Genomic DNA, 12,240 nt, shown 5'->3' on the forward strand with positions numbered 1-12,240 from the left:
ATATGGACTAATATTTTCCCTTGATGCAAAATCCATCCATAAATAACTGACTCCTTTAATGGATTACATTACATAGAATTTTAAAGAGCTCAGCCTTTTGTACAATTCTCAACGTATTTTATTCATAAAACATTTTGGGGCTGAGGTCATGATGTATAAAAGCAAGCTTTTTTTTCCCATTAAAAACAGACTTCATTTACTCCTGTTTAATGAGACCCGATCTCATAAATGTGACACATATATATTCACAGTATGCAGGTGCAAATTAGATCTTACTTCTTCATTCATGTACCAGTACAGAGAGACATCCTTCAATACAACCCAATACTTTTTCCATTTTTGTGAGAAGTAGCTCTTGGCATCCTTTTTCTTCCATAACCAGCCTTCACAGTCTCCACGACCAAGGTCCTTACAAGAAATTCTTCTCCTGCTCATTGCTGTAACGGCACCTGAAATGAGCACAAACAGCAGAAGGTAAAACACTCAAATTCCCAGCTGATGCAAGTCTACTAAAATTAATGTTATCTCCAGTGTGTTCTGTTTGTTCTAGATTTACTGCATCACAAATGTAATAATTCCCCTCTGTAAGGGATTGCATATTAGCCTTGGCTCAATGATAGCATTCCCTACTGAGTCAGTTGCCTGAGAGTTCAAGTACTAGTCCAGAGATCAGAGATATAAGCTAGGCTGAAACCAGCCACTGGTGCCACCTTTCAGATAAGAGATGAAACCAAGACTTAATCTTCATTCTCAGGAGGAGACACATTCTCTTCTGGCACTTTTTCAAGAAGTTGAGGGATGTTCTCATGGTGCTGTGGCCAACATTTATCTTAAAACTGAACAAAAATAGGTTATATTGTCTGTTTGCATTTTTTTTTAATAGTGCAAAGGGCAATTTATCTAAGTGGTGGGCGTTTTAATTTTTTGTGCTGTTAAAACTTGAAAGAATGAACTTGCGTGGGACGTGTGTGGAAACATTCAGATTGCTACATGAGTTTAAAGGGAACTGGCTGTGAAGCCATGCTTGGTGTAACTTAACTCTGTGTATCCTACATTAAAGCGTGACTTGACGTCAGAAGCACATCATTGACTACAGATCGCTTTGGACTTTGCTGAGTCTACAAAAATGCAAGTTCACTCCTTCTTTTCCTTGAATGTGACTGATATTCAAGATTCTTTCCCATTTGGGAAGGGGGTCAGGGAAGGCAGAGCAGTTGTATGAACTTTATGTGAAAGTACACTTCCGCCTAACTAATAATGATGCTTTTTATCAAATAAGTAAACTAACATCAGTGTTTGGATATTGAGAATAAAGCACAAATTCACAATAGGCTTTTACTTCACTCACCAATGCACACACATACTCACTTTCAGGATATTATAAGGTAAGCATCTCATTCACAAACAACCAGCAGAATTAGTTTCAACTGTAAAATAATACGTAATTGCAATTTAAAAAACATTGAAGTATTTCATGGGATGTGAGCATCCTGAATTAGGTCAGAATTTCTTGCCTGACCCTAAGTGACCTTGAGAAGGTGGTGAGGTGCTGCTTTCTGAAGTTCTGCAGTCCTTGAGGCTTAGTGACTCCAACAATGCTATTAGGAAGTGAGCTCCAGGATTTTGACCCGGTGACAGTAAAGGAATGGCAATTTCAGCCTGGATTTTATAGCCCCTCACCGCTTGTATTTCTGGCAGAGAGGGACGTAAATTATGTCAGGTGCCTAGATCACCCTTTTCCTGACCACCCTTATAAGTATTGTGATCCTTAACTGTCTAGGTAATTGGCATTTAAGGGCCTCAATCCAACTCCATGGTCATAAAATGCTGGACAATGCCAGGTGGGCCACGGTGCCAATGTAGAGCATAGGAGGATTCAGTTCTACAGGTAACAATAGCTTGAATGAAGATTTCAGTATCACATCAGCTAAGTCGGGCCAGGTTTTGGAGTTAGTTTTGGTGATGGAGTGTGCACATGGTTAGAAACTCAGTTGAGAGTGAAACACAAACAACAAGGCTGGCTCTGTTTTCAGCGAGTTGTCGGGGAGAGGGATGGAAATGGTAGTCAGGGAACAGATTTTGTGCCTCGGGCCAAAGACAATGGCTTTGTTTTCCTGATATTTAGTTGGAGGTAATGTCTGCTCATCCAGCATTCAATACCAGGCAGGCAGACTGACCATTTAGCGAGAGTATAGGGGTCAGAAGAGGTGGTGGTGGTGTCATGGAGCTTTGTGTCATCGTACATGTAGAAACTGAGGTCAATTGGAAGGGGGCTGAGGATAGATCCTTGGGAAACACCAGAGCTACCTTAATGGGAAGGGAAAAGAGGTCAATGCAGGTGATTCTCCCAGAATCGACTCAGGTAAGAGCAGCTCCTCACAGCTGGATGAAAGCTGGGGAGGAACTGTCGCTTGGGCTGGTGGGGGGAGGGGGGCGGTGTGTGTGTGTGCGGGATGTGATAAGATTGGGCACCATGCCAGAAACACCATTCTTGGTGCACTGCCACCTGCTCACAATGCAATTTTACCAGGGGCTAGGGTGGTGTCGGACAGTCTACCCACCTAATTAATGGCTGCTTAAAGTTTCCTCCCCCCTTGCTGCTCGCATTTTAATTAAGGCAGGAATGATCCATGCTTAGATACCACACCACCCAGTAAAACTTGGCAGGCTGGTGGCTGGACCTCCTTCATGCGCTCCTTTTGCCAATCCCGGAGGGAAGGTATTTCCACCACTGTGTTTGCCCCTCCCTTACCCATCCTGTCCAACATGCCTTGCCAACCCTTTGCCCTGGTTTGCCAGCCTGATGGACACCTTACATTGAAATCCTGCTCCACCACAGCTTGCTTTGCTTTTGATGCTGACTGCAGCACCGACTGTGACCACTGGCTCCTGGGGGCGCTGCTGGGACCAGATGGCTGCTGGCCACTTGACTGACTGGCAACGCTTGATATTCTCCTTGATAGGGCGGTGGTCTCACCTCAATAAACAGCGTTGGCTGTGAGGGAGGCCAGCCAAATGGGAAACACCCTGGCTCCCCTGCCCTAACCTTTCCCAATTCCCCAGGGTAAAGTTCAGCTTGGTGGCTGGGAGTATCAAATCTGGGGCAGGAACATGACCATGATCTCTGTTCCAGGTCCGAATCGTGCTTGGCGTATTCCAAACATGCTCGCCGGGTTTTTAAAAGGCCAGACCAATTAATGGCAGGGAACAGGCTCCTGATCACCGGAGTGTCACTGGGACACTTTCCAGGCCTGAGACATCAGAAATCCTCACTGGCTGGATGTAAACTGGGTGGGGGGAGCGGGGACAATGCCAACGACGTTTGTCTGTAGTTTTTGAAAGGCTGTGGCTGCTTGGTCCTGATCTTGGAGGGGCCAATCCCTCCAAGGGGCAAGGCCAGCAGCTGCTACCATTGCCATTTTGAGTGCAGGTTGAGTGGTCCCACTGAGAATTCATTGTGCCTCCCTGCCCTGAGCCCACCGTGTTCGCCTGGACTGCGCACATTGCCAACTGGAGATTCCACTTAGTATGGGAAGGGGGCCTTCACAGGCCTCACAATTACCAACAATTATCCTTAATCATCTGTCAGCCCCTACCTTGTGGGCGGCCAGTCTGACCCCGATCTGCCCTCCGGACTCTTCCAGACCCATTTAAAAATCCCGGCCCATATCTGTCTGCACATAATTTGAAAATTTTAACAAGCAACTTCTGCAGCACATGAAAATGCCAGCAATTTTTATTTCATATTGTAGATGCAAACCCTTTCACCAGCGCATGCATTCATTCAGGTTAGACTGTTAAATAAAAATAACATTAACAGAGTTTCCTTTTACACAGCTCTCTGCACTTTTATCTATTGCATTCCAATTTTGATAGTAGACAGACAGTGTTAAAAAAAACAGAAGCGTTAAATGAACAGAAACCATTGAAACAACCACAATTTCTAGGCTGTCACACAATGGAAAACTTCAGTATGGCCAGGATAGGTTTCAAGAGGCTTACCACAGAATATGAAGTTACATTTTGTTAAACTTCAAAGTTTAGTACAATAGGATTAAAATCACAATTTATATGAACTATAATCCGAATCAAATAGATTTCAACACTGCTTAAAGCCATTCCATAGAACATCTATCTTAAATCTCACTTCTAATAGAAATCAACAGACAGAAGGAAATTCATAAAAATCAAAGCGATGTACCTTTGTTTCTTTTTTTGGATTTCTGCCCCAGGGATTGCTGGAATGTCTAGAATCAAAGTAAAAGAAAACCATGAGTGAAAAACATAAACTGAGGATCTTACAGTTTATGTTGCACTGGATTTCACGAACCTGTTGTCTGTGTTGGAGTTTTACCCCAACTCAGATATGCATTTCTTCTGTTGCTGAATAGAAGTAGTCACATAGTTTGCTAATTGATAGAGACCACCATCATTCAGGAATATTCTAGAAATATAAACCAAGATTCTTCTAATTTAAGAAACAATGGTATTCTACATTTAACAGGCTATGCTTCTCTCATGTAAATGCTTCTTAAAACCAACAAGGAAATGAAACATTTTGAGTTATACTTCTATAGAATGCATTTGCAGTGGTGGAAAAAAAAAGCCACATGGCCTAACCACAAAGCTACATCGGGCTCTTTATATGAGACAGGTCCAATAAATACCACAGACATTCTACACATAATTGGCCATGTTTTCTGATACCTGCAGGCATAAAGCAAACAAAACCACATTTCTGTATGCTGCATACATAAGTCCAGCCACAAGCAATAGGCATTGTTGAACATGATTCCAAGATCAGAGATACTGCAAGTTTTCTTTGGAAAGTTGCATTTACTGATGATCAGAGGCACAGCAATACAACTCAGGGCTGGTATGGTTCACAAGAAATTGGTAGTTGAGCCTTCCTCAGCTGATGTGGGGATGCCCTGGATGACCTTTGAACTGCAAGCTCACATTAGCTGTTGACTTTTGCCTTTCAGAACTTGAAACTAAGCGTCATGACAGAGGATCAGACAGACAAAAAAAAGGCGATGAAGTTGCATGACTGGTTAAAGGGATGTAAACACAATATGGTGGAAGGATATTAGCTCAGACAATGTGGAATCTGTGTGGGCAGAATTGATAAATACCAAGGGGCAAAAAACATGAGTGGGGGTGGTATTAGATGACCAAAGTGGTGATGTTGGGATTGGCATTAAACAGGAAATCAGAGGTGCATGTGTAAAAGAACATTTGTAATCAGGGTAACTTTAATCTGCAATTAGATTGGGTGAATCAAATTTATCACAATACCAGAGAGGAGGGATTCCTAGTGTGTGTACAGGATGGCTTCCTGGACCAATATATTGAGGAACCAATGACAGAACAGGCCATGTTAGAATGGGTATTATTCAATGAGAAAAGAATAATTGGTAATGTAGTTGTGAGGGATTCCTTGGGAATGAGTGACCATAATATGACAGAATTCTCCATCAAGATAGAGACTGAGGTAATTGACTCTGAGACTAAACCCCAGAATTTAAGAATAGAAACTATAATGGCATGAGGTATGAGTTGGGTATGATGGATTGGGAAGTGTTACTGAGAGGATTGACAGTGGACAGGCAATAGCAAACGTTCAAAGATCGAATGGACAAACTACAAAAATGGTTTATTCCCATGTAGCACAAGAATGCAAAGAGAACAATGGCCAAATCATGGCTTACGAGAGAAGTCAGAGATAGTATTAGATTCAGAAAGGAGGCAAAAACCTGGCAAAAGAAAACAACAGGCTGAAGGATTGTGAACATAAGTTAGTAAAGAAGGTTTAAGGGATTGATTAAGAAGGGGAAAATAGTATATAAGAATAAGCGTGTAGGGAACATAAGAATTGACTGCATAAGTTTCTACAGATATGAAAAGAGAAAAAGACTGATGAAAACTAATATAGGTCCCTTTCAGTCAGAAATAGGTGAATTTATAATGGGGAATAAAGAAATGGCTGACAAACTAAATTCATACTTTGCTTCCATTTCACAAAGGAGGACACAAATAAAATACCAGAAATGATAGAGAACACAGGTTTTAGAGAGAGGGAGGAGCTGATGCAAATCAGTGTTAATAGAGACACAGTGTTGGAGAAATTAATGGGACTGATGGCTGATAAATCCTCAGGACCTGATAATTCAGAGTACTTAAGGAAGTAGCCCTAGAAATAGTGGATGCGTTTGGTGATCATCTTCCAAGTTTGAGAATACAAGGTAGCTAATGGAAGGCCACTATTGAAAAAAGGAGGTAGGGAAAAAACAGGGAATCATAGATCAGCAAGTCTGAAGTTGGTAGTGAGGAAGATGCTAGAGTCCATTATCAAGGATTATATTGCAGAGCGCTTAGAAAACAGTGGTAGAATCAGATACAGACATCATGGATTTACCAAAGGGACGTCATGCTTGACAGATTGACTGGAATTACTGAAGGATGAAACTAGTAGAGTTGATTGGGGGAGCCAATGGATATGGTTTATTTGGACTTTCTGAAGGCTTTTGACAAAGTCCCACACAAGAGACCAATGTGTAAAGTTAAATCACATGGCATTGGGGTAGTGTATTGAGACGAATAGAAAATTGGTTAGCTGACAGGGAACAAAGAGTATGAATAACTGAGTCTTTTTCTGAATGGGAGGCAGTGACTAGTGGAGTAGGGCAGGGAATGGTATTTGGTCTCCAGCTATTCATAATATATGTCAATGATTTAAATGTGGGAACTAAATGTAATATCTCAAAATTTGCAGGTGGCACAAAGCTGGTTGGAAGGGTGAGCAGCGAGGGGGATGCAGAGATGTTGCAGCATGATTGGACGGGATGGGTAGGTGGGTAAACACATGGCAGATGCAGCATAATGTGGATATGTGTGAGGTTATCCACTCTTGTAGCAAAAATAGGAAGGCAGGTTATTATTTGAAAGGCTGTAAACTGAGAGGGGAATGTCCACCTGGGTGTCCTTGTGCACCAGGCACTGAAAGTACTGAAGGTATTGCAGCAGACAGTAAAGAAGGTAAATTGTATGTTGGCCTTCACAGTGTCAGGATTTGAGTACAGGAACAATTGTCTTGCTGCTATTATATAGGGCATTGGTGAGACCACATCTGGAATACTGTGTGCAGTTTCGATCTCCTTATCCGAGGAAGAATATTCTTGCCATAGAGGATTTGGAGCGAAGGTTTACCAAATTAATTCCTGGGATAGCAAGACCGATGTATGAGGACAGACAAGCTCAGTATGTGGCCAGACAAGCTCAGAAAAGTGAGATAACAAGGTGTAGAGCTGGATGAACACAGCAGGCCGAGCAGCATCAGAGGAGCAGGAAGGCTGACGTTTCGGGCCGAGACCCTTCTTTAGAACCCATTTTTCCCTAGACCCATTTTCCTGAAGAAGTTCATCTGTGTTCATCCAGCTCTACACCTTGTTATCTCAGATTCTCCAGCATCTGCAGTTCCTACTATCTCTGAAGCTCAGAAAATGGATCAGTCTTTTGCATCTGTGTAAGAGAACTGCCATATTCCAGATTTGAATGATCTCTTAATTGCCAAATGCTAAACCAACATGTAATCTCTGGCTGAAATATCCCCTGCAGGCAGGTTTCTGTCTAAATCATATGTTAAAATTGTGCCAAAGACTCTTTGTGGAAAAACATCGTCACAAAATCGTAAATTGTGACACTGGACTTCAAATTTATTGGTGTAATTACTGCATCATTGACTTTAATAGCATTTGACCGAACAAAATTATTCATATATAAACTACGTGTGGTTTGGTTCTTGTATATTGTAGTCTGAATCTGGGCCTTGAGTTTGCATCATGGTCCATTATTGAACCACAATGATTACCAGCTGGAGGTTTCGGAGATATGCACCTGTTCTCGGGTTGTTCTCCATGGATTGCTGCAATCCCAGGAGTGGCTGCACTCCCAAAAGTTACTCCTGGCCACTGCCTGGCAGAAGGGGCAGAAGCCAAAACCTCAGGCAACTAATTGAGTTGGTGAACTCCTCCACAACTTTCCAGGCAGTGGGCAGGACCCTCACCTTTGTGTGAAATATAGGCAACTGTGTTATTGTTACGAATAGGTTTTTAATTAGTTAGGAATGAGTAAGTGAATTATGAAGCAGGAACTTGCTCAACCACGGTCTTTGCAATACTACATGTAAATTAAGGGCAGGGAAGTATATTAGACCAATGCTGGCTTAAGAAGCATATTCATATTTCAATTCATTTGCATATCGTAAGGATTAATGTTTTTGTTATATTCATAAATAGAATTCTGCCATCCCAGAGGGAAAAGTCAGTAAAAAGTAATAAATGATACTTAGAAATGAAGGTAGTGGTACAGTTACAGCTCCAGAGAGTCATTGAGATGTATAGCAAGGAAACTTGTCCATGCTGACCAAGTATCTTAAATTAATTTAGTCCCATTTGCCAGCATTTGGCCCATATCCCTCTAAACTCTTCCTATTCATATACTCATCCAGAAGCCTTTTAAATATTGCAATTGTACCAGCCCCTACCACCTCCTTTGGCAGTTCATTCCATACATGCACCACCCTCTGCATGAAAAAGTTGCCCCTTAGGTCCCTTTTAAATCTTTCCTTTCTCACCTTAAACCTGTGCCCTCTAGTTTTGGACTTCCCTACCCTGGGGAAAAGACCTTGGCTCTTCACTGTTTCCATGCCCCTCATGATTTTATAAACTTCTGGAAAGTCACCCTCAGCCTCTACTGCTTTTTGAAGGAAACAAGACGAGTTTGACCCAAGACATGTTAGTCACAAGTTTTATTGGTTTCTGGATTTATTGTTTGTGGTTCAACCCAGAAGAAAGTCCTTAATTATCAAGCACTCAGTGCCCATTTAAGGGATCCAACATCAGGAATGGGAGGGTTATGACAGAGTAGGTCTCTGAAAAGCATCTCCTTGATCTTGTTGCCAACCCCACTGCCCTTCTCCTGATCCCTAGCTGGCCTCACTCATCTGTATCTGGGATCCTTGCCGCTCGTGTTGCCTTTGATGTTTGCAAATGGTGCGGGGTCCATTAGTTGCAGGTGGACTGAGGTTTAGGCTTGACAAAGGGAAAATCTGTCAGTATTTCAAGTCATGAATTGAATCTCTGGCTTCCAATATCACTGATATCAGCTGGAGCATTTTTTTTAACATTTATCAGTCCAGCGTGCAGTGCAATTCACTTATGTTTGCTAGAAACAACAATGATGGTACCTGTCCTCTGCGTTACAAAGAACATGTCTACATTTTGCATCTTTTTAGAATTAAACAAAAGATTGAGGGACAATAGTTCCCTGGTCCATTCTACATGGCAAGGGTTCACCAATCAACACTGACTTTCCCACCAGCTAGCGCCCTTATTTAATGCAGAATAAATAGGTGTTCTTTGTGAAATTCGGCTTTTTTGCATGAGTCCTGAAGGGTTTAAGACAGAAAGTTTTAGCAGCATATCTTTTTCTTCAGTGAGTTTCAAGTTCTATTCTTAACATTTTTGAGTGTCATCAGAAATCTCGAAGTAAAATTATTTCATTATGCCTCATTGCTAACGAAAACACATTCTACTGTATAGTTTGATAAAATGTCCAATTTATACCCATGTTTGTGCACTACCTTTTAAAATATTGATCAAGGTAGTAAGGACATAATACTAATTTCCATTTCATTTTAAAATTGGTTGCCAGCTTATTCTCTTATCTTTTGTTTTTAGAGAAAACTACTCTGAATTTCAACAGCATATCTGGCTTTCACAGTACAATTAAAGCTTTGATCTCCATCTCTTGTAACAATTAGATATCCCTCTGAACAAAATACAAAGAACTATGGATTCTGGAAATCTGAAACAAAAACAGAAATATGGGAGCAACTCGGCAGTTCTGGCAGCATCTGAAGAGAGAAAGTAAAAGTGATAAGAGTTAGGGTTCATATCTGAAGGGTCCTTGAACCTGAAACACTGACTCTGCTTTCTGCTTTCCCTTCACAGATGCTGCCAGACCTGCTGAATTTTCCCAGCTATTTGTTTTTGTTTTAGTCATCCCTCTTCTTCATTTTTCAACTTCTGCAAATTCAACAAAGCAATGTGTTAGCAGAAACCTTTTCTCCTCATGTTCCAGCTGTTTCTCGCATTGAGCTATGGCAATGACATTACCACACCGAAGGAATACAGAAAAAAGCTAAAGGTTGTAAACAGGAACTGTACTTTCTCAGAGAAAATTGGTTTTGCTAACTTCGTGCTTATTAATTGCCATTAAGCTATCTTAAAAAGCTAAATATTTTAATCGTATTTTTTCCACAGAACCCAATCTCTGATTGATGTTCTAAGTTTTCTACTACTTCTCATGATAGATTCTGCAACTTACTTCTCAAAAAAAAACTGTAGCAGATGTAACATGTCTCTTTGTATTAAAAATCTTTCTTTGAACAGCCAACATGATGTCATGGCCAACAATACATCTTTTAATATATCCGCTTCTTCTTGTCATCCTACAGTCTGGGAAGCAATATTTTAGCAGAGACCTGGTCCTTTGCTGATCAGTTATTGAAGTGAAATGAGTTTCACTTAGCGACCCAAGAGCAGGTCTAGAGCTAGATTATATTGGCAAGCTAAATAATCAACACAGCTTTATGTTAGCAGTAAAACTTACTGCACATTACTCTCAATATTAAATGGACATTTTTTGTGTTAAGAGGGCAACTGTGCTCCATTACTGCTGTAAATATTTAGAACGATTTTTGAAATGAGTGCAGGGCAAAATGGATAGTAATAATTGGACTGACTGACATTTGAGGATAACTAAGCTTGTGGAAGCCTATTACCATCCCTGTAAGCATGCCTGTACTGACTGCGGTAGACCATGTTACAACAATATAATGGTCAGGATTATGGCTTGGCTGATTTCCAGCAATTTGCATATTAGCAGCTGATTGTAAAGTCATATTTATCTGATTAAGGCAGCTCATATATGGTTTCTGAAAGAGGTCTTTTTGATACTGTTTGAATGTCGGTTTACAGTTTCAGCGGTGTTGCAGGTATATTTGTACATTTCTTTGAGGATGACCCCAGAGGAATGGAAAGCTGATAGAAATTTGGTGGCATTACCTACAAACTGGCTCCTGAGACCATTAGTTTTATTCAGTAAGCGCCTTTTTTTCAATATCTTAGCAGCTCAATTACGATGTCAAGCTACTAAACTGAAATTAGAAATTCAGCATCATCTGGTCAGTAGTGAATTATTGATTTCTGTTTTTATTTGCATATGGTCGAGCCAGTTAATTGTAATCTATACTTTGCAAGCATTGAATATTACAAACTGATACCAGATACGTGAATGCTTTCATTACCTAAATTAGCTCGCATTTATGTTTTGTCATCATGCTTTGAAATCAATTTATTTAGTGTTGAAAGGAGCTCACAAGTAAAATAACATGCATTTTAATCATGTTCTGTTAGGTAACGGGTAATCATTTCACAGTTGAGGGTGGAATTGTTGATATCTTTGACATGTCCGGGCAGGTTTGATACCGGACTAATGGTCGAATGGATTCTGTAGTATTGTATTCTCACTACCCAGCCAGAGAGGTACTGCCAATTTTAGAAATCTATATGCTGGCATGAAGCTTCCAGTGCATCAAAGACAAATGAGTTTAGCTGAAGTTTCAGTAGCTGTGCATTACTGTACACTAAACTGCAACATAGGAGAGAGTGGGATCTAAAGCCACTGCTGACACCGATTTTGTGACTCAAGCTGTGTGGACACCTGTCAGACATGAGATGGAGATTCACCATAGTGGTTTTCCTTTTAATTTATATCCTGTTTGATCATGACACGTCTGGTGGAAATGCTTCCTCATTTTACTGTGCAAACACAAAAGAATTGGCAATGACACAGTGGTGGAGTCCATCTTGAATACTGCTTAACTTTGATCATATTCAAACAAAAATGTTCAACCTGTTAGGCACCACAAATAAAACAGGAAAGAATTTAACTGACTTACACTGAAACCCTTAAAATCACAACAAAATATTTATGTTGCTTCTAGTTACTCTGTTATAACCTTTTGTAAACCTTTATGGAAGCCTAAAGTTGAGAAGCTCCTTTTATTTCTGTTCCACAACTTCAGAAAGGGCACAATACCCATCTTGTTCTATCTCTCTCCAAGGAAGTGCTGGAGGAACTAGGTACCAGGCTGTTGGAACTGCATCAAAGATA

The 12,240-nt window shown here is 40.8% G+C and overlaps 1 protein-coding gene across 1 annotated transcript in view; it reads right to left on the reverse strand.

Annotated features, from left to right (window-relative positions):
* The window catches only part of cnksr2a (connector enhancer of kinase suppressor of Ras 2a), a 410,446-nt gene that overhangs the window by 33,718 nt on the left and 364,488 nt on the right, over positions 1-12,240 (reverse strand). Inside the window, 3 exon segments of the mRNA XM_048602521.1 lie at positions 277-449; positions 3,597-3,674; positions 4,202-4,247. Coding sequence (XP_048458478.1) covers positions 277-449; positions 3,597-3,674; positions 4,202-4,247 — 297 coding nt within the window.

Source organism: Rhincodon typus, chromosome 11 (assembly GCF_021869965.1).
Source record: "Rhincodon typus isolate 14 chromosome 11, sRhiTyp1.1, whole genome shotgun sequence".
NCBI classification, from domain to species: domain Eukaryota; kingdom Metazoa; phylum Chordata; class Chondrichthyes; order Orectolobiformes; family Rhincodontidae; genus Rhincodon; species Rhincodon typus.